The sequence below is a fragment of the Lepidochelys kempii genome, chromosome 11 (genome assembly GCF_965140265.1).
Source record: "Lepidochelys kempii isolate rLepKem1 chromosome 11, rLepKem1.hap2, whole genome shotgun sequence".
NCBI lineage: Eukaryota > Metazoa > Chordata > Testudines > Cheloniidae > Lepidochelys > Lepidochelys kempii.
In genome coordinates, this window is record NC_133266.1 from 56,654,269 (window position 1) to 56,679,168 (window position 24,900).

Consider the following 24,900-nt stretch of genomic DNA (forward strand, 5'->3'; position numbering starts at 1 on the left):
ACATTTTTCACGCTATTTTTTCCCCTAAACATCCCAGGGGACTCAGCCTTATGGCTGAGAGTGGTTGTGGGAGGTTTCACATGCTAAGGAATGATATATTTTTCTGGAAAATATATGAACTGCTCTCTATCTTTGAACTCAGTGGAACTTCTGCCTGCATAAGGAAGTCAAGAGTTGGCACCTTATTACTACTCTCTTTGAAAGAGCAGTATCAGCAAACTAATACTTGCCCTCCCCCCCCCCCCAGAACTTTAGCTATCCCATTTTCTTTACTATAGCCCTGATTCAGGAAAGTATGTGTTTTAGTCCCATCAGCTTCAATGGAATGTAAGCATTTGCTCAAATGTTGTCCTCAATAAGGGTGCTTTCCCCTGAATCAGGGCCTAGAGTTGTTTGTTTCCCGAAGAACCTACAGTATCTCACATTTTTACAGCTTGGTAAAGGATTTTCCCTTTCCTCCCCTTCCCTGTGAATTAAAATAAACTCTCTGTGACTGCCAGGGGGAAAAAAAGCATTCAAAGGGCTTCAGGCCTGAACAATACAGGATGCTAGTAATTATCAGCATGCAGTTAGGAAAGCCACACACACTCCCATATGCCAAGCAACACAATCACATGAAGCAGCACAGGAAGTCTTTCATTTGGACAATTCACAACACCGAATAAAACAGGGGCCATAAGCAGCATGTTCATGATATTAATTAAGCTCCACAGTCGCAGCTGGATTCACTTACCTGATGACAACAACTTCCTGCAGCAGTCCGAGTGAGCATTTAGTGCTGCTAAATGTAAGGGGAACATGTTGTTGATACCGCACCTGTTAGGCAGAACAGTGTTATTAGTTACCAAAAGAACGGGTTACATTCAGCACAGATGATGAAAATTCCCCTCTGAAAAAATATCGAGTCTGTACTTCTGTAGTGCATCGTTAATTTTATTTGAACCTTCTATAATCTCCCTCTGGGGTTTTGTTAAAGCATAACGTTAGTATCCGATTTTGATTACACTCTGACAGCAAGGATAGGTATGGTTTTAAAAATGAGATGAGAACCTAGGAGAGAAGAAGCTAAGAGAATGGATTTTGTTTAGATTCAATTTCTACTGTGACTGTCAGTTGCAACACAAGTATTCTATCACATGAGGTGAAAGTAAATGCTGAAAGAATCCCTGTATTGCCTCTAAAACCCATCTTTCCTCTACTTCCCTATTGCTAACATGCCAGTTTAAATCTTATTTAGCTCCCACCTAGATTATTGCACCTCCCCCTCGTCTTTGTCTTTGTAGTGTCTCCTCTTTCCATACTTCAGTCCATCCAAAATACCATTGTAAAGACATCTCCCTGTGCTCTGACCACCTCACCCATTTCCTCACTCATGTCACACATTGCCCTTTCCATCTACATCAAGTTCCAGGTCCTCATCCTCACCTTTGAGGTTCTGCCCCCACCCCATACATTTCTCTTCTCTTTCCACACTATACAGCTTCTTCCGCTAACTGCTCTCTTTGTCTCCTGCCACTTGCAGCTTCTCACCTTCTGTCAGGCTGCAATTACACTTGTAACTGCCTCCCAATTCCTGTGCACCAAACATCCTACTTCATCTCATCCATCCTTAAACCCTCCACTTTCCCCAACCCTGCCTATATATCCTCACGAGCAGTGTCTCCAGGCATTTTTGTTTTCAAATCATTATCCCATCAATCCTTTTTCAGTTAGACTGTAGGCTCCTCAGAGCAGACATCTTGACAAAACCCTAAAACAGGAACCTAAAGTTAGGGTCCTACATCCATATCAGACATTTGCTTGATTTTTCAAACATACTGAACCCTCAACAGCTCCCACTGACATCAATGTGGAGTGCTCTGTACCTTTCAAAATCAGGCAGGTGGCTAAATATGGATTTAGAAGCCTAAGTTTAGGCTCCTGGTTTTGAGACTCTTGTATTTTGGCAGGTTTTTGCAAAGTGTCATTTATGCTTACATTACTTTACCGATACGACGACATAGACAATCCTTTGGTGCAAATCCCTGTAGAGCTTCTGAACTCAGCTACTGTGTATGAGGTGAGAATCTACTGTTTGCTTTTGCAGATGCAGCTAAAAACAGTTAATTAAAGTCCTGGATGACGCCAGATGGATTCATAGCCATCACTCAATTTCTTCAAGACAACCCAAGGATATACGTAACATGATCATATCATTAGGCAGGATTTCAGATATGGACCCAAAGGAACTTGTTTTCATGAAAGATTTGGTGGCAGGAAAATTTCTTAGAGAACTACAAAGCTTTAATGAAAGTTATTTCATATTCATACCAGGATAAGCTGTTTAAAATCCAACTCTAACACAAAGGCTTAAATTTACAAAAGGTGGCAACTGAGCTGAAACTGCAAAATATGTAGCTGTGCCTACAACCCAGGAGGAAGTTTGTGCAAATATGTGCTCTCTTTCTCTCTCACACCATTTTCATTTTTACTATGCACATAAACACGAGTGTAGTTTTTTTTAAAAAAAATATGATTTGTTGCAAAATCTGTATTCCCATTCCTCTTTTCCTTTCACATTGCATTTGTCAACCTTCCTACTTGACCACAATCAGAACTGATCTACAGTGCTGTATAAATTTAATTTAATCAATGCCCTGCCAGCATCTAGGTCTCCCACAGAGTAAACCTGCCCAAGGATGCTCTGACACTCTATTCTTTGAAAGGAAATAGCACAAGCTCCACCAAGCTGCTCAAGTCTGTCTAAACAGGTTGCATTTCTAAGCTGTGGATATATTTATTTAACCTGAAATCACAAAGAGGATTTATTATATATAGTCATAGTATTCTCCATGCACCTCTGATTTTTACATCTATTTCCCCTTCCCCCCTAGTTATCTCAAGCCACATTTCCCCATCACTGTATAGAGATTTCCACCCGAGTGCATATTTTGGCTGGTGTCCATCAAGAGATGCAATTTGCACATCTGCTAGCCAGTGCCATACTGTATAGAGCTGCTCACAACTGCTCCCTACATTATTTACCTTCCATACCCCTGAAATGCAATTGCATCAAATTGCTGACCTTGCTGTCTGCAGTTTCTGCTAGCAGCACTGAAGAAATTCTCTCTTTTCAGTGCCAGTTCAAGGAATTAAGCCAAAGTTATTTGCATACAACACATTAAAAGCTCATTCCCTCTGGCAGTACTGAGTAGGTAATTTCATTTTCAGAACAGTGCCATCACTTGGATCTGCCTACTGTATCTAAGCAGATTTCTCACTTCAGATATTTCTGCTGTTGGCAGAGGTATTTTATTTGATAAATGCACAGGTCACCCAAGTGTGAAATAGAAATTTTGAGCAGAAAACCTAGATTGCAAGAGCTAGTTATCTCACTGCTATTCATTGTTACCTTAAACCTCAGAAAACAGATGGACTGAAACTTTATATATTAGACAGAGCTAGCAAAAATCATATTTAGACACAAAGGACCAGATTCTCAAGCTGGCATAAATCTGACCCTGCCTTTTTTGTCTGGCAAGAAGCAGTTTTAACAAAACAGATAGCAAAACATGGTGAAAAAATACTTATTTCAAAATCTCCAAATGAAAAGCCTAGAAAACTGCAAACATCTTTAAAAAGAAAATAGGTTGACGTGGGTCCTAAAACAGGATGTTCCCCAGCAGCTACCTCAGTATTAGGCATCACAAATACTGCTGGTTGGTTCTAGTGAGGAAACACTCAATTGCATGTTCAGATGTATACGGTGAATACTACAAAACATTTATAACAAACTTTACGGTGCTTCATTCACAGAGATGGGCAAATAATTAGCTTTCTCTGTTCCCTGCTTGTTCAGGGAACAAGAGATTCACATTAGATATCTAAACCAGGTCTCCTCCCTGGCATTACCCTGTGGCCACCAGGATGGCCCAAATGCCAGTATCTTTGCACTCCGAATACCATCTCTTTTCCCTTTCACAGTTAATTTTACTCTTCCCGCAACTAGTTTGGAAATTTAGTGCTCTGTTACATCACTGCTTTAGGGCAAGGTTCTAGGAGGTGCTAAATGCCCAACTCTCACTGAAATCAATTCACCTCCCAGGATTTGGCCCACAATATGTATACATATATGTAATCATGAACATAGTCAAATGCAGTCTCTCTCTCATACACACACAAACACAGAGTAAAATCAGCCTAGCCAAATCAATCCCTTGGAGCACAAAGAGCTGAACAACATATCAAAATTTATCTCTTAGTTTCACTCAAGAAAACCGCAAAACAAAATCAGCCTCATCATCTCAGCCAGTTGAAGATCTGAAACCATAAGACACAAAGACTGGGCACCACGGCTGCATTAGGTTCTGAAATAATTTTACTGACTAAACCCTGCTTTGTCTTTTACCATTTCTAATGATACTTATCCAGCACCAATGGATACTAGATAAAGGAATAAATCAATTTAGTACTACAAGCCTATGGACGTAAATTATTTATTTTAGACACTGAGGGAATTACATGCCCTTCATTAGTAGCTTTGTATTTTATACTGATTTCAAATTGACTTCCTGATACAAACTATTTGTTACTGAATTCATAATTATGCACATGCATTTTAACCTGAATACACTGGAACTTGAAAAATAAGCAGTATCTAGCATTACCCATAATACTTGACCATTAGGAACAGCATTTCTTCAGCAACCTACTTGGCAGCATCAGCTCCGCTGGTTATTAGGGTGTTAATCAAAAGCTCATGTCCATATCTCGCAGCCACATGCAGAGGGGTGTTGCCATCCTTATCAACACAGTCAATTTCACCTCCTGGAAAAGACATTTTCACACAGTGTAACACACAAGGATTTAGTGCGAGTCAGCAACCAGAAATACCATTTATTTATTTCCAATGAATGCAGCTTACCCTCATAGTTACAGCTGTAGTTTAGTTTGTATATGAGCAGCAGACACACTGAATTTGTGCGACAGGGTATCAATACACATCAAGCCATTTACTGTGCCAGTCATGCAGGATGGCCACAATTCTGACTGCTGCATTTTTTTTTACTTTGTTCTATTCCCGCCTCTCTACATATTGCACATAGGCCTTTCCCTATAATTGCCTACTGTGGTACACAGATACTGCAGGTGTTGCTGTGACTCTGAATTGTTGCTGATTTAAAGGCAAGAGCAGCTGCCCTAAATTACATCAACAGAATTAATTGTTGAAATTTTGCCACAATTCTTTAGGTGACTGGTGCTCAACCTTGTCCACAAAGCAATGATAGAAGATGGAGCTCTTCCTCACTTGGCTGCTTATTGCACCCTCACCAAGTCTGTCAATATTTGATCAGTGGTGCTGCCTGGTAGCTGTAGCCCAACCTACAGCTCTCTCAGGGTTTTCACAAACAGAAAACCCCAAGCACTTGCATAGCTGCTTCCTATCTTTGTTTGTCATATGCTTCTTCAGGTGTAAATTCATCTCTAATCAAACCTACATGCCACAACACAACTGTAGGTGCAGCAAGACACACAGGAAGAGAGAACCGAATGCAAAGTAACCTGGAGTAGAGCAGAGAGAGCTGCAGGCTGTAAGAGAAGGTTTATACACAAAGAGAGAAAATAAACAGCATAGATACAAAATACAGGTGGGGGAGAGAGTGTATTTAACCAAACAGCCCAATCCACAACACTAAAGCAGGTTTACTTTCAGCTTGTCTCCATAACCCTTTGGTAACATCACTATTTCATGAAACAACCACTATACTTGCCACAGCTTTAGGCAGTCAGAAGGGAAGATAACCCTCCAAGAGAATCTCTATCCAAAGACACGATCCTCAATATTAAGAAGTTTAAACACCACTACATTAGATGATCTTCTAGCTGGTTCATAGATGCTAAGGTCAGAAAGGACCACTGTGATCATCTAGTCTGACCTCCTGTGTAGCACAGGTCATAGAATTTCCCCCAAATAATTCTCAGAGCAGATCTTTTAGAAAAACATCCAATCTTGATTTACCAATTGTCAGTGGTGGAGAATCTACCATGACCCTTGGTAAATTATTCCAATGGTTAATTATTCTACCAGTTAAAAATTTATACCTTATTTCCTGTCTGAATTTGTCTAACTTCAACTTCCAGCCATTGGATCGTGTTATACCTTTCTCTGCTTTACTGAAAAGCCTATTATTAAATATTTGTTCCTTGTTTAGGTACTTACAGACTGCAATCAATTCACCCCTTCTCTTAACCTTCTCTTCGTTACGCTAAATAGATTGAGCTCTTTGAGTCTATCACTATAAAGTATGTTTTCTAATCTTTTAGTCATTTTCATGGCACTTCTCTGAACCCTCTCCAAATTATCAACACCCTTCTTGAATTGTGAACACCAGAACTGGACACAGTATTCTGCCAGTGGTCACATGAGTGCCAAATACAAAGTTAAAACAACCTCTCTATTCCTACTCAAGATTCCCATTCATGCATTCAATGATTTCATTAGAAAATTTGGCCACAGCATCACACTGGGAACTCGTGTTCAGTGATTATCCACCACAGCCCTCAAATTTTTTTCAGAGTCACTGCTTCCCAGGATAAAGTCCCCCATCATGTATGTATGGCCTACATTTTTTCTCCCTAGATGTATACAGCACTTAGCCATATTAAAACACATATTGTTTGCTTGAGCCTGGTTTACCAAGCAATCCAGATCGCTCTGTATCAGAGACCTGTCCTCAGCGGCGAGCTGTATCCGGTTCGCACAAACCGGTTGTTAAATTTTGAAGCCAGTTTTTGAACCGGTTGTTAAAGGGGTGGGCAAACTCCAGCCTGCGGGCCACATCTGGCTCGCGGGACTGTCCTGTCTGGTCCACCTGAGCTCTCAGCTGGGGAGGCTCCCCTGAGAATCCCTTTTTCATTTTTACTCACCCGGCGGAGCTCCGGGTCTTCGGCGGTGGGTCCTTCAGTGCCGCCGAAGACCCGGAGCGACTGAAGGAACTGGTTCTTCAGCTTTTGGCAGCTCATCACTGTCTGTCCTCATCATTCTTTACCACTCCCCCAATTTTTGTGTCATCTGCAAAACTTTCAGTGATGATTTTATGTTTTCTTCCAGGTCATTGATAGAAATGTTAAATAGTGAACTAATCCTTGTGGGAACTACACTGGAAACACATCCTTTTGATGATGATTCTCCATTTACAATTACATTTTGAGAACTATCAGTTAGCCAGCTTTTAATCAATTTAAAATGTTATGCCATGTTAATTTTATAATCAAAATGCCATGCAGTACCAAGTCAAACTCCTTACAGAAGTCTTAAGTATATTACATCAACACTATTACTTTTATCATCCAAACCTGTAATCTCATAAAAAGATATCCAGTTAGTTTGACAGGATCTATTTTCCATAATCCCATGTTGATGGGCATTAATTATATTACCCTACTTTAATTCTTTATTAATCAAATCCTGCATCAGCCGCTTCATTATCTTGCCTGGGATCAATGTCAGCCTGACAAGCCTATGAGGCATAAACCAGATTTTTGATTCTTTCCCCTTGTAAAAATTTATGGTATAGTTAGAAACATGGGTAAGGTATTTTTAAAAAATATATGACAGAATCAAGACACCGGAATTCTATTCCCGACTCCGCCACTGACACATTCTGTGACACTGGCCAATTTATTTCACCTCTCTATCTTCTGTCATAGAACAAAGATAACTACCCTAAAATAAGGATAAGCAACACCTGCGCACCTTTGTAAAGCACATTGATGTTTACACATGGAAACTGCTATATAAGTGCTAAGAATTAGGATTATTACAATCGAGAACTAGTATTCACTCACACATCCAGCATTTCTAGTGGATCCGTCACCCTTGGTGCTCTTCTAAATCACGAGATTTATTTTAAGTTGGACAGTACTAGGGCAAAAATGTAAGTCATGACATGTACACTGGTGGTCCCCAAAGTGTTTCATTAATACAACTTCACTTCTTAGTCATAGGACCCAACAAAAACAAAAGATCACTCAGCTGCAAATCTTACTGAAAGAACATCAGTGAGAGAACACTGCTGAATCAAATCAGTCTTATAGTCTCATCTAAGCCTCTACCTATCTCAACAATAAAAGAGTGATTTAACATTACACGGACAATAATTTGAAGACTTATCAGATGTCTCCAACATTCATACTCAACACAAACAGTAGCTGACAAGGTATGTGAATGGGGACTTCTGATCAAAACATTAACAACTTGATTAAGCTATGACACCAGGGTTAAATACTTTTGTATTTTCAGGTATAAGCGGATGTCATAAAAATTGACTGTACAAATAAAGCTAGTTCTGTCTGAGAGTGACCAGATTGGTGCCAATATCCTGCTGTACTAAGTCACCTAGCAAAGTCCTCACAGACATGTGGGAGAAATTTAAATGACAAGAACAAATTGTTACCATATTTTATACTCCATCCCTTTACAGGTTGTTACCATCGAAAGTTGTAACCTTCTGCCTTAATTTTCAGATGGTTATTCACCCTCAAGGCTCTTCCGGACACAGTAGGTGGGAAAGGGAGCTATTTCTGCTAACTACATCCTTGGCTCCATTCCATATTTTTCTGGCCAGCTGACTCGCACCTTTGGCTATTTATTATCTTATTTTTGTGACACAGCCCACAATACCCATACTGTCGTCCCCAGGGGTTACAAATGACGTCTGATTAAATTAAATTTAATGCAATTAAACCAAACTGCAACTACATATCTGACACTGAGAACATTTTCAAGAGTAGTCACTGATTTTTGGTGCCTCAATTTTTGGATGCCTAATTTGAGACATAACTGGGCCTGATTTTCAGAAGAGCTCACAGCTCCTCTACATGATCCGAATGGAAGAAGCAGGAACTCATTACTTTTATAGACTCGCCCCTTCCTATATCAAGACAGGCGTATCCCACCCTCTTCCCTGTCACTCAAACCCATAATCTCAGCTTCATCTCTGATTTAGCTCTCTTTTTTGGGCTTCACATCCAGGCCACATTGAGATCTGGCCCCTTCTTTCTGCGCAATGTCTATGAAAGCTGACTTTTCCTCTCTCCCCATACAGCCAAGACTCTTGCCTAAAGTGTGATAATCTTATGCCTTGACTACTGTGTCTTCTCTAGCCTTGAAGCCTGCCACCTTGCACCACCCATTTCCTGGCTTGTTGGTCTGCCTATGTCACACTCACTCTCTCTCTCTCTTTCTCTCTCACACACACCCTTTAAGTTCCTCCGCTAAATCCCCCTCTTCCACCACATCAAACACTAATGTCTTGTTCTAGTCTTCAAAGCCCTTCACAGTTTACAAAAAGAAAAGGAGTACTTGTGGCACCTTAGAGACTAACCAATTTATCTGAGCATAAGCTTTCGTGAGCTACAGCTCACTTCATCGGATGCATATGATGACGTGAGCTGTAGCTCACGAAAGCTTATGCTCAAATAAATTAGTTAGTCTCTAAGGTGCCACAAGTCCTCCTGTTCTTTTTGCGAATACAGACTAACACGGCTGTTACTCTGAAACCTTCACAGTTTAGTCATACCCACCTATTTGCCCTGTTTCCTTATCATGAAGTCAGCTCTCACCTTCACTCTTGAATTGCCTGCTTGTCCTCATTGCCACAAGACCCTTTGTGCTTTCTCCCAGGCTGCTCTTACAAGTGTGAAAAACTCCCAGTCAAAATCCGTAAAGCCACCACTTTATCCTTTTTCACATCCCTCCTTAGAACACACCTCTGCTTGAATTACACAAGAAACTGCCATACAACAGTGAGTAGGCACGAGATGTGTTGTGATCACTCCTTCAGATTGACTAAGAATTGTTCACAGAGCTAGTCTGTGCTAAAACATTTTATTATTTCTGTTCCTCTGTCCTCGTCCTCTACACTTCCCATCCGTTGTTTATCTCACTCTCATGCTATGTCTTTTAGTCTGCAATTTCTTAGACTGTTATGCTGGAGCTGGTGGTGACAGTATAGTTAAAGTTGTGGTTTTAATATGTTTCTACAATGCCTGTTACAATGGTGTTTCCACCTGGTTGACTTCTGTGAATGCTACGATGATCTAAAGGGTAAATAACAGTAGTATAACAGGACAAACTGCAGGGTTATGATATTTGATATAGGAGAACAATTTAGCATGTGTTAGGTGCTTTATGCACAAGAAAGAAGACTGGTAACTGCCCTGAAGAGGTTGCAATCTGAACAGACAAAAATGAACACAGAAAAGGAGAAGAGTAAAATGACAAAATGTTATAGGTAGGACTTTTTTGACTGGGCCTTTACTTAGTGCAGGAAATCCCCATTTCTGGGTGAGTAAAATTTAAAGACAAAATTAAGAAGCTGGGCTGATGCCACTTGGAAAATGTGCCCCTAATGTTTATCAGAACACTCCCTGCAAAGCTTAGCCATGTTCCAGCCAGTTGGGGAACACTGAATATTTCTGGAGGACATGGGGGGTGGCAGGAGCTGAATTCCAACATTCCTTAGGCACATACAAGAAAAAAAATGCACTTTATTCCATGGTTTGAAGCCGAATGATTTATAATTTCATACAAATAAAGATGTAGTTGTATAAAATATGAATTATTATCACATCTTCATATCCTGGAATGGAAGGAGGGCTGTAGGGGTAACAGGCTTAGTCCAAAAGGCAGAGGGGGCAGGGGAGAAAAAAAGCATTGCACAAATATGTCTTCTCCAGGCCATCAAGGAAGAGAGTATTTACTCCTTAGTAAGAGAGGTGGCTATAATGGAATTATGATCTTTAAGAAGTGAGGGGAGAGCATGGGGAAAGAGATCCTTAGAGGTCCAGAGGTGTGGAGGACTCCTGGAAGTGGAAAAATTGCTAACCTTTTTTTTTTTTTTTTTTTAAAAAAAGCTTGTTTTAAGAAGCAAGTTGTGGCCTCTTCTGAAAGATAAAGAATCTGAACGCTGCTTTTGCTTTCATTTTCAGGTCAGGAAACACAAACACACAAATCACAGACCACTGTCTGCTGGTGGAGAATGGGATTTCTTGATTAATTATAGGCTTTGTCTAAGATCGCATTATTAAATGAGAGCTTTCGGACTCGCTAGCCATCAGATTTCATTAGAGTACTTAAATACCATTGAATTTTGGTCCCTCAGCATTTTAGCACAGAACAACAAACTGCCCCCTCCAGCCAGTAAGTGGCTTGGAAAAAGCTCTGAGCAGATCATTGCTGATTAATTAATTATCAGAAAGACTTAACTTACCATTCTGAATGAGGGTTTGCGACCGTGTGAACCTCCCGTGGACAGCTGTCATGTGCAGTGGACTCTTGCCATCTTTACTCTAACAAAAACAAAACGAAAGACACTTACCTACAGTATAAAGTAATGCCATCAATGTCGAGTTTCTCAAATACTATCAACAGCTTGAAATAATAAAAGTAACTAGAGCTCAATCCTGCAGTTCTTACTCAGACCAAACTTCCATCAAGTTTAAAGCACTGTAGGGCTGAACCCAAGATTCATATGAGGATACATGCAGAATGCCTTTTTTCTGTAGGTGTCAGACCTTCTTCAGCAATGGGAGTGGGAAATAAGGCAGTCGTTGTTGTGAATAAATTTTCAGAAATATTCCACCAATGTGGGGTACATGGTCCAAATTGGTAATAGATAAGTGTTATATTCCTGAGTGTTATTTACTTTCTAAACATTATGAATAATTCTCACAGTATTTCCTTATCTTCCATATTGCTTGGGGAAAAGCCAGGAAAAACACAGAGCTAAGTTTCAGCAGTCCCTGGAAAGTGTAAACAAATACAAACTATTTTTCAATTTAAATAGACACACATTAAAATGCAGTCCACTACATAAAGAAAAGAGCTTTGATTAATAAACTACTATCCAAAGAAAAATCGGATGTCCATCAAAGACCATGAGAAAGCAGGTGCAAACAGTTAAGGAAAGGTAGAATGTCTAATGGTCAAAGTTTTGGAGCCAAGGGAAAGGACCTCTGTCTAGGAATATTGACAGGGAGCCTGAAGAGGAACAGAGGAAGGATGTGGAACCTGATGACTCAAGCTATCCCTTCTTTATTTGAATCAGGCTTTGGATTCATTTTCAAACGCAATTCCCAACTTTATTTTAATAAAATAATACTGATTACTGAGCATCTATTAATTTAAAAAAACTTTACAAAGGTGGGTAAGTACTATTATTTCCATTTTACAGATGAGGAAATGGAGGCACAGATTTAAGTGACTTGCAAGAGGTCACACCACAAGTCGGTCACAAATACAGCAATAGAATCCAGCTCTTCTGGCTCCTGGGTTGGAGTCAGAATTCCCTGATCATCATTAAGTATTATTTGTGATACAATAGCATATAGAGGTCCCAAACAGGATTGGGGCCCTATTGTGCTGGGACTGTACCTGACATTTTTACTACTCGACAGAAGCCCAGAGGAACATGCAGAATGTGTTGAACACATTTTTAGGGGGAATACCCAAAATAATTATTTCTGTGATAACTGTAGCCCACTGGATGTGGTCTTGACTGCACTTCTGGGATTGTACTTAAGTAACAGCGCAAGTCCTTAGAAACTGATTGGCCTTGAGTTTCAGGGTGCCATTATATCATATCAATCAAGGCACTATGAGCCTCCCATGAAGAAAACTTAATTCTAACTCCCAGCAGCACTGTGTTATTCCATCAGCCAATTCCCTGAAGATTTTACAGTAACACTGCATTTTGTTATTCTCACTTGCAGCCACTTGTGGCATGCAGAGATTTTAAACCAAAAGGGGATAGATATTTAGGCAGCTAAAATTGAAGAGATGAAAGGTAAGCTGTACCTGAATATTAACGTCTGCTCCATTATTCACTAGCAGTTCAAGACACAAAGCTCCATGAGTGGAGGCAGCAGCAAAATGCAAGGGGGTAAATCCACTGTTATTAGGCTGATTAACATTAGCACCATAGTCAATCAACTCATTAACTACAGAATCCTGACCATTATAACACGCAATGTGAAGCGCAGTATTTCCGTAGACATTCATTTCATCAATCTGCAATGAGACAAGAACATACGGTTAAAATGACAGACATCAGCTCGTGGCTTTTCACCAATTCTCAGACCTCAGTGGTTCATGAGCCAAATGAGAGATCAACACTATCCAAAAGAGCCAAAATAGTGTGAGTGGGAAATATTTAGTTTATATCTATCTAAACTATATACATATATTATTCACACAGCAAATAAGTTAATAACATAGTGCAAATTCATAACTTAATTGATTAATAACATAGTAAAAGCACCCTGATTGGTTAATTATTAAATCACACAGTGTTTTAATATCATGTGCTGAAAAGAGCCACAGGAGACACCCTAAAGAGTCACTTGCAGCTTGAGAGCCACAGTCTGAGCATCACTGCTTTACATAATGCACCTCATGCTGCAAGTGGAAATAGGTGGAGGCTTGAATTGTCATGGGTCAGTGTTCATAAGCAACTTTCATTGACAACAAAATACCCCAGTAACGCTTCATTCTGAATGTTTTTCTTTTATTATTAACTTTTTGCCCTGGTGGCCATTTTAAAAAGTCAATGTAAAGCTAAAGACTGGCAGCAGGACAATCTCATGATGACAATGAAACTAAAACTAAACTGGAAAGCTGTTACATCCAAGAAGGAAAGTAGGAGAAATAATAAGTTCAGGTTCCTTTAAAAATAATTATTGCAGTTTCATTTTAATGACGAGCCAGACTTCAGGTCTCTCTCTACAGATTTCTTGGGGGGGTAGGGGGGGGCAAAGAAACCACACAGTCCTTTATACTGCATCCTAATAAGAAGCCAATACTCAGTACCACAGTATAATAAAGGTATTAAGAAAATCTTAGATCCAGACTTTTCTGGATTGCTTGTGTAGAAATTAGTTGTTCTACAAAATTAGATGAAGCAAGGTCAACAATGACACTCTACAAAGTCAAGGAGACTACGGCACAAGTCATTATCCCTGCTTCCCAGACACGAATGCTGTATGTTCCCCAATTTCAGGGGATTATTTGTCCCTGCAAGAGATTTTTAAGTCTGCTGGGGAATGGACACTCAGATGATCACACACAAAATCTGCATCTCTTGGCAGCTACTGCACACAGCATTTGGGCCTAGAAAGCGGTCCAATGTGTGAGATAGATTCTGTAATCCAAAGAATGGGAAATGGTTTCTTCAAAAATTCTGCCAATGTCTGTAGCAGCATCACCAGCCAGACAAAATCTCCAAATAAACAGGAGAACAAAAGCCAGGGCAGCAGAGAATTTTCCATGATTAAAGTACAGATTATAAAAAGATTACAAATAGTTACCCAAACCTCAGTATTTTGTGGCTTTTCTTTAAAATACCAATTGCTACTTACCTCTACACCTAGATTAAGAAGGTGTTTCACTACATTAATCTGCCCATTGGATGCAGCAGCATGAAGTGGAGTATAACCCTTTTTGTCCTTACAAGTCACCTCTGCACCATGGTTAATCAGCAAGGCAACAACTTCCAGGTGGCCTTTAAAAGATGGGGGAATGGAAATCATCAGTGACCTATACGCTCCTACAGTGTAATTTACTCAAATTACTGTTTTCTTCCTAACTCACTGTTCTTTTTGCTGCTGCTTCACAAATGCTCTCACAGACGACTCATTTTGCAAGAAAATATCCTTAATCCTAGTGTAAGACATGCCTGCTTGGTGTGGCATTCTGTCCCCCTCTAGTAGTGACTCGGCCAGCTAGAGATTGATGAGCCTGCTACAGCAGCTGAGGAAATGGAATGCCTCTTTTCAAGATTTCCATCCAGTTTTTTGTGACCTCAAGTTAGTCAGTAACGCCTCATTCTAACAGCCCCGGATAAACTGGCTCTGGATGTAAAAATTCGGTTCAACGTCACTTATCCCTCCAGTTTATGAGATTTCTTGTGAGCACAGGTTGCACTACTTCACCTACTCTACGGGCCACCACTTGGAGTGGGCAGCAGGGATCAAACCTGGGACCTCTTGATCTTAAGGCATCAGCCTCCACTGCCCGTCCTAAAAAACACATCTCTGTCAGCCAAGGTTGTAGCAGGTTCATCCATCTCTAGCTGGCCTAGCCACCACTAGATGGGGACAGACTGCCACACCGAGCAGGCATAGCATACACTTCTCATTAAGGAATCCAGATGAAATGAGTGTTTGTCCTGAAAAATGTGTCAATTCCCTGCCCAGTGAACAAGTTCCCCATTCTTCTCTTTACCCTTTCATACCCTGTTCACATGCTACTCCCCTGTTAATAGAAGGAAGAGTGAGCATACCAGCCTGACAGCACTGAAAGATTCCCAGAAGAGGGTTCTGTCGGTGCCATCTATTAATTCAGCTGCCAGGTCCTTTCTATGGTCATCTTTCTGGCAACTGCTCTGAGTAAAGGAACCTCCTGACTGGAGCATAAGTACATAGCATTTAACTAGCCTCTCTGGTGACCCCACCCACACTGTGCCTACTACCTGGTTAAGACTGAGTTTTCCTCTATTATAGAGGATATAACTAGGCCACCTTAGTCAAGGGGTTGATCCCAAGCATTTTGAAACCAAATGTGAGACTTTCCATTGACACCAGTGAGCTTCGATCATGTTATAGGTGAGCAAGTGTAGTAAGGGAATGTGCCTCCCCCCCGCCCCAAAAAAATTCATTATTAACCTCAAAATATGCAAGGCACCATAATACCCATGGTATTTACAAATGTCTGAGTCCCAACCTTGTTTCTGTGTCATACAATCTGCACGCTGTACAGGCTGGAAAATCTTTCATCTCTACAGAGCAAAGTTCAAATCCCAGTCTAGGTCAGAAGCCAGCCTTCACATTCGATATGTGGGCATCACAAAACTACACTACATTTTCCCACAGTTTGGAAACTCCTTGTCATCTCTTTCCCATAAGGGACCAAGATTAGAATTAAAGTGAACGTTACAGGTCAGGAGTGAAGGTGCAGTGGCAGTCAGTTTGAGGGCCCATGAATTGCAGATCAAGGGATGTGGTGGCAGAATTGTGCGAGGGCATGCACAGCACTGGCCAATATTATGGTCCCTGTACTTCTACCATGTTTACAGCAGAGCTCCCATTGAATTCTATGGCACATTTTATTTTTAAAATGGATGGGATGATATGGTCAACTATTAATTTAAAAAGCAAATTTGATGAACATTAGCAATGATGTGAATGCACGAATCAAGAGATGCCTTGTGATGAAGGAAGACAATTAAGAGTGGAAATGATTATATAGGACTTTACCGCTACATAGTAACCCAACTTGTTCTGAATAAAGAGACAAATAGGAAAAACAACGATTTCAGAAAAAGCATATTAACTGCATTTGTGCTAGTCATATCTGTTAATTGATTGTCTCGTTAGACTGACCTCACACTTGGTAATGCAACTCACATCTTTTCATGTATTTATACCTGCTCCTGTATTTTCTACTCCATGCATCAGATGAAGTCGGTTCTAGCCCATGAAAGCTTATGCCCAAATAAATTTGTTAGTCTCTAAGGTGCCACAAGGACTCCTCATTGTTTTTATCTAACCTAGTTCTTATTGAAATCTATGCTACCGCTAATTGTGACAAAGGAGAGTTTAATATGTATTTTTCATACCAAATATATTTGAGGCTTGAATTAAAGTCAGAAGAGAAAATGAAATTGAAAAAAAGTAATATGAAAAAATATTCAGGTTATGTTAGATGGACACTTTGGGCCAGACTCTCAGCTGGTATGAATCAGTGTAGTTCCATTGAAATCCATGGAGCTGTGTCTATGATATCAGCTGATGATCTGAGCCCATAGCCTTAATCAGAGTAATTAGAATTTTCACTTTCCATGGCAGGAACTGGGTCTTGTGTAATACAGAGCACAGTGTTGGTACTTCAGTAATAAAACAGACTACAACACGGTTCTTACCCATATATGCTGCCCAATGAATAGCTCTCCTGTCCTTTTTGTCAAAAGCATTGATGTTTGCCCCTTTGGCTAAAAGCAAGTTCACCATCTAAAACAACAATGAAAAGTAAATCTTTGAGTCAGCCATGTATTCCATTTACATGGATTAGTCTATCAAATAATGCCGTCACCCTGGATGTAATGCTTGGGGCGGAGGGCAATACATTGTTGTGAATTGTCGAGCAAATCACACTTGCCTTTGTATGATATGAGCATAAGTTTATACAGGAAAACTTAAGCCTTAAAATTAGAGATAGTTTAAAAATCCCTTCCAGGAACCTGTAGTTTAATTAAACTAATCATTAAAAATGTATGCTTTTTTTTTGTAAAAGGCACAAAACTCCCCAGCCTGGCCCAACCCCACCTGAAACATGCCGGTAAGAGTTTTCATTTGTACATTCTAGTTCTACATTGCAACTCTTCCAATACTTTATTTTTTTAAAACGGTGTGGATTTAGTGATTGTGGAAGATGTTGGATTCATGGCAGTGGGAGACACTCTGGAATCACAAAACCACATGAGCAGCAGCACTGCACGCTTTTACATGCTACCCGTCCAATGCATCTCAATCCTGAGCGACAGGGACAACATTGTAAAGGTGAAAGGATAATTCAGTCTGCATGCTTATTCAGGACTCAATCCTACAAGGTGCTGGGCACTCTGGCCTTGAGCTGGGAAAGCACCCAAGCATCTGCTTAATTTTAAGCATGTGAGTAACCCTTAACGTCAATGGAATTATTCATATACTTAAAGTTAACTACACACTTAGATACTTTGCTGGATTGGAGCCAATCCTTCATGCCTAGCATGATCGAGCCTTCAGTCCTTGTTCCCTCTGCTGACACTGCCAACAAGTGTGCCATTTGCTATTAACTATCACGATACTGGCTTGCTTGAAGTAACCCCCTGCCCACTAGCAACGGGACTCAGACCAACTCATTTCATATATGCCAGCAAACAGCTAGCAGAAAGTACAAAGCTTCAGTTGCGATGACTAAACATAAAAAATTCCAGATCTCCCAGCACCATCCAGACATTAATATCAGGACAAGCAAAAACACACAAAACAATTTGAATGTAAAACATACAACGATTTTCTGTATCCAGCAAAACAAACACTTTAATCTCTTCAATGTTCATTGGCGAAATGAATCAGAGATTTTATTAAAACTATTTAATCTATAACTAGTTGTGCACTTTATTACACTCTACCATTAAATGGCATTACATCAAAGAAAGTCAATCATGTTAAAATGATAAATATTAACTCTTTCCTAAAATATAAAACTTTTAAAAGGGCGGTCTCTATAACTCCTTTTATAGCAAATACCTGTAGGCTGCTTTTTGTAAGTTACAACACAGTAAATTAACTTCTGATTTTTTGTCAATTGTATCAATCTCAGTTGGAGAATTTTTATTCACACTTAGGCCTAGATCAGCGGTTCTCAATCTATTTACCATTGTGGGACACATATGCAGCTCTCTATGTCTTACGTGGGCTGCATCCACACACTATATATATTACCTGTCTGGCCCTGAGGATATCACATGAGCCGCAGCTGTGTGCTGATTGGGCCGCAAGCAGCCTGCAAGCTGAGAACCACTGGCCTACATCCTGATGTCAATGGATCTCTGCGCTGGGATCAGGACCTTAATACAGTGGCTTTCAATTTATAAGGGTGTAATTGTTTAGTGCAGTGGTTTTCAACCAGGGGTCCGGGGCCCTGTGCAGGGGCACGAGTAGATTTCAGGGGGTCCTCCAAGTGGGGCCAGCGTTAGACTTGCTGGGGCCCAGGGCAGAAAGCCGAAGCCCCACTGCACGGGGCTGAAGTCCAGGGTCCTGAGCCCAACTACCTGGGGCTGAAGCCAAAGCCTGAGCAACTTAGTTTCGTGGGGCCCTGGCAATTTCCCTGCTTGCTACCCCCTAAGGCTGGCCCTGGCTTTTATATGCAGAAAACCAGTTATTGTGGCACAGGTAGGCCATAGAGTTTTTATATCATGTTGGCAGGGGGAGGGAAAGGGGGGGACTCTGAACCAAAAAGATTGAGAACCCCTGGTTTAGTGAACACTAAAGAGCAGTGGTTCTCGAACTTATCTTAATGCACCTCCCATTTCTTTGTGTTTATAGTAGTTTATGCCCCCACCACCAACACACAAGTACATATACAGATTAAAAAATCAACATGCGACTCACTAAATATTAAAAACAGTACGGCATTGATTGAGACAAAGCCAACAATCCATTGTAATAAAAGCAAAAAAGCAAAACTGATTGTGGTCGATGCTTACAATTAAATGTGCACATCACATCGTAGCACATGGGTTAACGTACAGATGGCAATGACTTTGTATCATGCTACGCAAGCTCAACAGAAATCTGTCAAAATGCACAGCACCATCTAGAGTCAACTCCACAGCACCATCTGAAGACCTGATGTGTGGTCTTAGCTTAGCTAGCTATTCATTACTGTGGGTAAAATGTGTGCAGTAAGTTTTTTTTCTAAAGCTTGTCACATACCCCCAGATTACATTCCACACCCCTCTAGTTTGGGAACGTATGCTGTAGAGAAACTTACTCCACAACCCTGCAATGTAAATGGAAGTAGCATGGTCTATTTTTAAACCAGAAACAAATTTTCTAGAAAGCTAATTAGAAAAGCACAATGATTGACTTGTGCATAGTCCAGACGCTTGTGTTCCTCTTATGAGATAATGAATGCTTCTTCAATCATTTTTGCATAGTTCATTGTGCCCATAGGTTCTGTATTGCACAGGCAGTTAACTACGGGATAACACATTGGACCAAATGTTGCTTGCATTTACAAATGGTACCAGCCCACTGACTTCAGTTAGGTATCACCAGTGAGAGCAGAAGTTGGTCTTATGTCTCTAATAAGTGAAGGTTGGATATCTAGCTACCTTTGTCATACAGAGATACATGAACTCATCGTTTATTTTGAATTAGACAACAGTGCCACAAATCAATAAATTATATCAACAATGCTTCTCGGCCACTTACCTCAATGTGGCCATTCAGAGCTGCATGGTGTAACGCTGTCCGCCCCCCTCTGTCAGAGACATTGACACTGCTCAGCATTGGAATGATTACTTCTGCGCACTTCACTGCTTTGTTTGCAGCTGCTACATGCAACGGTGTCTGCCAGTTCTTGTCCCGAGCATTAACATCCGCTGAATGCTTAATCAATACTTGCACTGCTTCCTGCAATGGAAGCACAGTTATAAACATGCTATTAAAATAAATATAGGGCATGTCTATGTATAAACATATCTCTCTACACGTCATATGGTGAAGTGTGGAAAAAATGGTTCTTGAGAGTTACTGGTAGCCATAGAAAACTCATATGTGAGCAGGGAAAAAGACAACCAGAGACAGTCATTCAAAAATATTCTGGTGGGGGGGGGTGAAGGGGAAAGAAATTGTTGATTCAAATGCCCTTGTATTACATGTCATCTTATTGTGATACATTTAACTTTCTTCATATATATTTGTAATCATTTAAGGCAGAGTCTTGCATTGCTAGCCTACACAAACTTTTCCTTTTGGGTTTTAGAGTGTGCAAAACTGCAGGATTGGGTCCATGCCAGATAGGTCCACCTACCTTTAACACTAGACATTATAGCCATGTTCTACTCGAGGAAATGAATGTATTTAATGTATCTGAGATTGAAATGGGGTAAGTATCGTGTATGATGAATTCATCTGTAAAATAAATAAAGCACTATTTGGACAGTAAGGCCGAGACAAAATTGCTATATGCAGCAGTGATAACAGGACAGAGAGAACAAAAATCCAAGTTAATTGTGCAGGCGACAAATTTCAGGCTCAGAACGTGTGAGAGTCCCAGATTAAGCTGACATTCATGTCCTTAGTGCCTGTCAGCACTCTTTTCCTTTTCCAGTGACCAGAGTTTACATCAAGTGTCTCATTTGGAACACAGAATTTCTTTGGCTTTTTGTCACTTTTAGATAAAACTTCATTTTTACAAGTGATAATTTAAGTGCATATACCAACAAAATTAAACTACATATTTTCCATTTGAGACATTGCACATCTCTTGACCAAGGAAATATGTACCACCCATACTTAGGTGGGCGGAGAGGGATAATATATTTAGAAATCTCACAGTTGAACAGAGAGGTTTGTTTTCTCCCATTTGAAATTCTAAAAAATAAAAGACATTTTAAAAACATCACAACCACTATGGGCTGGGTTGGGGCTGAATCTAACTCAGCCATGCGGGGTGGTAGTGGGGTCACCCCTACAGGACTGCATTAGACCAGCTTGTATCATGGTAGGAGACATGGAGAGGGAGATTGTATGCTAATCATTCCCATCTCCCACCATGAGCAAGTTAGTTGGAAGGGCTGGGCATTGAGAGGGGTACTGTGGCAGATTATTCCCCCTCCAGGACAACATGGGAGCAGTAGTGGAACTGTGCCTCAGAAGGGTGTCTCAGGCAGAATGCCCCCTGAGACTATGCCAGGGGCAGTGCACCTTGGTCCTTTAGCTACAACCCTGAGCAAAGGATAATCTAGCCCTAAAAAATATCAAAAGGACCAGAAAGCTTGTCTTGTCATGTTAAACACATATAGAATGGTACTACATATTTTTGTTAAAAGTACAATTATACAATAGCATTTATACAAAACGTAACTAGGTATTATAAAAAGTTCTAGACACACATATTATTTGCACAATTGGATCACTTTAGATAAAGGAAGAATAAGCAGTTTATTAGCGTGCCTATTATTTGCACATTTTATATTCATATTATACACAAACACACGTGTATTACACATATATATGATGCCTTAAGTTAGATTTAATAATTGTATCATAGTAAATGTGGTCAGACTTTCAGAAGCGCTGAGCACCCTCAGTGACTTCAGTGGGATTTATAGGTGCTACAGACCTCTGAAAATCAGAGCATTTACTGCCCCTTAAATTCTTTGGAGATGTAGACAGAAGTTGAGGCTAGCAGCTGTGTAAATAATCCTTATATTGTAAAAATGGATCCTGATCCTGCAGTCATTACTCATGGAGTAAGGGGTCCCTAATTAATTAAAACTTTGGGTGCCTCAATTCATCGATTTTAAGACCCAAAGGGAACATTATGATAAGCTACTTTGACTTCCTGCATAACACAAGTCATCAAATTTCACACCATGGGTTTGTCTTCAGCGCAACAATTAACTCAAGTTACTCCACTTGAGCTAGCGTCCACGCCCTGAAACAACATGCAAGCTACATAGAATGACTGAATTAGCAGCTAATCAGTTGTAACTCAAGATGCTGCATCCCCGCTGCATTACTTGCTTGAGCATCAGCAGCACTCAAGCTTCAACCCACCTCTGACAGGCTGTAACTAGCTTGAGTTTAAGGCGCAACTTAACTCAAGCTAGAGATTTGTGTGTGTGCATGGGGTAGGGGCAACACATGAGTTATAGCTCCAGTTATCCATAGCCTCTGTTTGCCAGAAGCTGGGAATGGGTGATAGGGATTGGATCACTTGATGACTACCTGTTCTGTTCATTCCCTCTGGGGCACCTGGCATTGGCCACTGTCAGAAGACAGGATACTGGGCTAAATGGCCCTTTGGTCTGACCCAGTATTGCCGTTCTTATGTTATGTTCAGCTAACAACTGGAGTGAAGACAAGCTCAACAATTCATGCATCATTCCCATAGTTTCTGATTGAGCTACGCCCAGTCCTGATCTAAAGACTTCAAGTAATGGAGGATACATCCCATCTTTATGTAGATTATTCCAGTGGTTAATTACCCTCAGTGTTTAAAGTTTTCAACTTATTTCTAATCTGAATGTTTCCAGCTTCAGCAGTTGGAAGTTAAAAGACAAATTTAGGCAGAAAATAAGGCCAGGCATCTAAATAAATTCCTTGATTTGCAGACCCGCTGCATGCTCTCAACTCTAGAACTAATGGGAAAATAGAAATCTCATCCTGAAAGAAATTCCAAAATTTCATTTCATCACGAGTCAGGCAGAAATGTAGAAATCACAGCATTTTTTGTGAAATGAAATATTCCCAAAACATTTCATTTTGATAAGGTTGAAACATTTCATTCTGACTTCATATTATAAAATTTAGAATACAATATAATAGTTGAAATAATAAAGCGTGAACAAACATTTCAATCTTATCAACACAACCTTCTGATATGGTCAAAATGAAATATTTTTACTTCACAGTGGAAAATTTTGACAAAAATCAGCTTGTTCCCATAACATGTTTCCAACAGAAAAACAGCATTTTCTAATAGAAAAACATTCTGTTGGACAAGCTACGACCAGCTCTCCTCAGCTTAGGGTGACCGGACAGCAAGTATGAAAAATCAGGACAGGGGCTGGGGAGTAATAGGGACCCATGTAAACAAAGCCCCAAATATCTGGACTGTCCCTATAAAATCGGGTCATCTGGTCACCCTACCTCAGCTCTTAGTAAGAACTGTCCTTAGGCAAAACAAATAGTCTTAAAAGAGGACTCTCAAAAATTGTATTTTGTGTCTCTTTTGCTCTTTACACAAACATAATATGAAGGAACCACGTGAGGGAACAAGTGAGATCCAAATAACCATATTTACTAACTATAAGTCACAACCATTTAAAGGGATACACCCATATTCCTATGCACTACAGTACTGTTTTTCACATACAGAAATGTTTTCTGTTAAGGCTAGGCAAAGTTTTATTAATGTACAACAAATACATCATATATGTACACATCACGTGCCTGGGAGAGCGCACACAGCCTGGATCGACACTACAGCTATTTACTGTAAGAGTTTAACTCTTTTGTCCTCTATTGATTTCAGCAATTTCATCTTCTATGGCAATCCCATAAATTGGTGTATAGCAAATTTACACAATAAGTGAGACTGCTTATCTTAAAGTGTTGATAATCATATATCATTATTAGTCTCTTAGAGGTTTTATTATTAATTATTATTATTATTACTACAGGCCAATTACTTTAAAGTTACTTAAAGAAAATTCACTTTGTACACCTTTGGGACCAAAATTCTACTTGAAGTCAATGGAAAAATGAATGTAAATTTGACTCTTGAGATAGAAAGAAACAGGTGTTGGAAGATACAAATAAAATAAAATAAAAATAAAGGCTTGACAAGTAATTTTTTAATTCCATTTAAAAATGTGTATATACACTTTCATTTACATCTACATATGTATTCCATTTACATTCCACTTGGGAGCTAAACTTTATTCCAATTCTTTAGGGAGGTGTTTTTCTCTCAACTTTTAATTATCTGGCTTTTGAAGATGTAAAATAGATCTTTATCTTACCATAATTTCCATGTATATATTTAGTACAATGGTACTGCTTAGGACTCTGCATTTATATTTCTTTTAGCATTTGCAGTATAATCCAATTATCAGAGTGAAATCTCTCAACCACTTCTAACTGTACAATGCTAAAATTTGATACATACATGAAGTAGCCGGTACAGATACATTTGAGGGTTTGTGGTTTTTTAAATAACCAGTTTAAATCCCTGAAATCAACTTTATGTTTTAATGAGTTTTAAATCCAATACAAAATTTTTTGCATGTGTTTTTGTCAGACTCTAAATGGTTGCAGAGAGACAGAATCTAGGTGTTGAATGGAAGCTTCAGAATAAGCAACTCTCTCTGTATAAAACCTTAGCCTTACAGGTGATTGTTCTAAAAGTGGACTAAACCCACAGATACTTGACAAAACATAATTAGGTCTAACAGTCAACGTTTGGCCCAAGAACCCCCTGGATGGCGGATATTGACCTGGAATTATGGTACTCATGTTGGTAATTTGTCAGATAGCCTGTGCAATGATTTATTTTCACAAATATAGCAATACCAATAACGGCAG

General features: G+C 39.8%; 1 protein-coding gene across 10 annotated transcripts in view; it reads right to left on the minus strand.

The window, feature by feature from the left end:
* ANKRD44 (ankyrin repeat domain 44) overlaps nt 1-24,900 on the minus strand; it is a 215,684-nt gene that overhangs the window by 81,983 nt on the left and 108,801 nt on the right. For all 10 annotated transcript variants that reach the window (XM_073306276.1, XM_073306275.1, XM_073306269.1 and 7 more), the window contains exons 5-11: nt 20,017-20,217; nt 16,959-17,046; nt 14,398-14,540; nt 12,839-13,051; nt 11,253-11,331; nt 4,692-4,806; nt 734-816 (exon numbers count right to left, since the gene is read on the minus strand). In XM_073306276.1, coding sequence (XP_073162377.1) covers nt 734-816; nt 4,692-4,806; nt 11,253-11,331; nt 12,839-13,051; nt 14,398-14,540; nt 16,959-17,046; nt 20,017-20,217 — 922 coding nt within the window. The remainder of the gene's footprint in view (nt 1-733; nt 817-4,691; nt 4,807-11,252; nt 11,332-12,838; nt 13,052-14,397; nt 14,541-16,958; nt 17,047-20,016; nt 20,218-24,900) is intronic.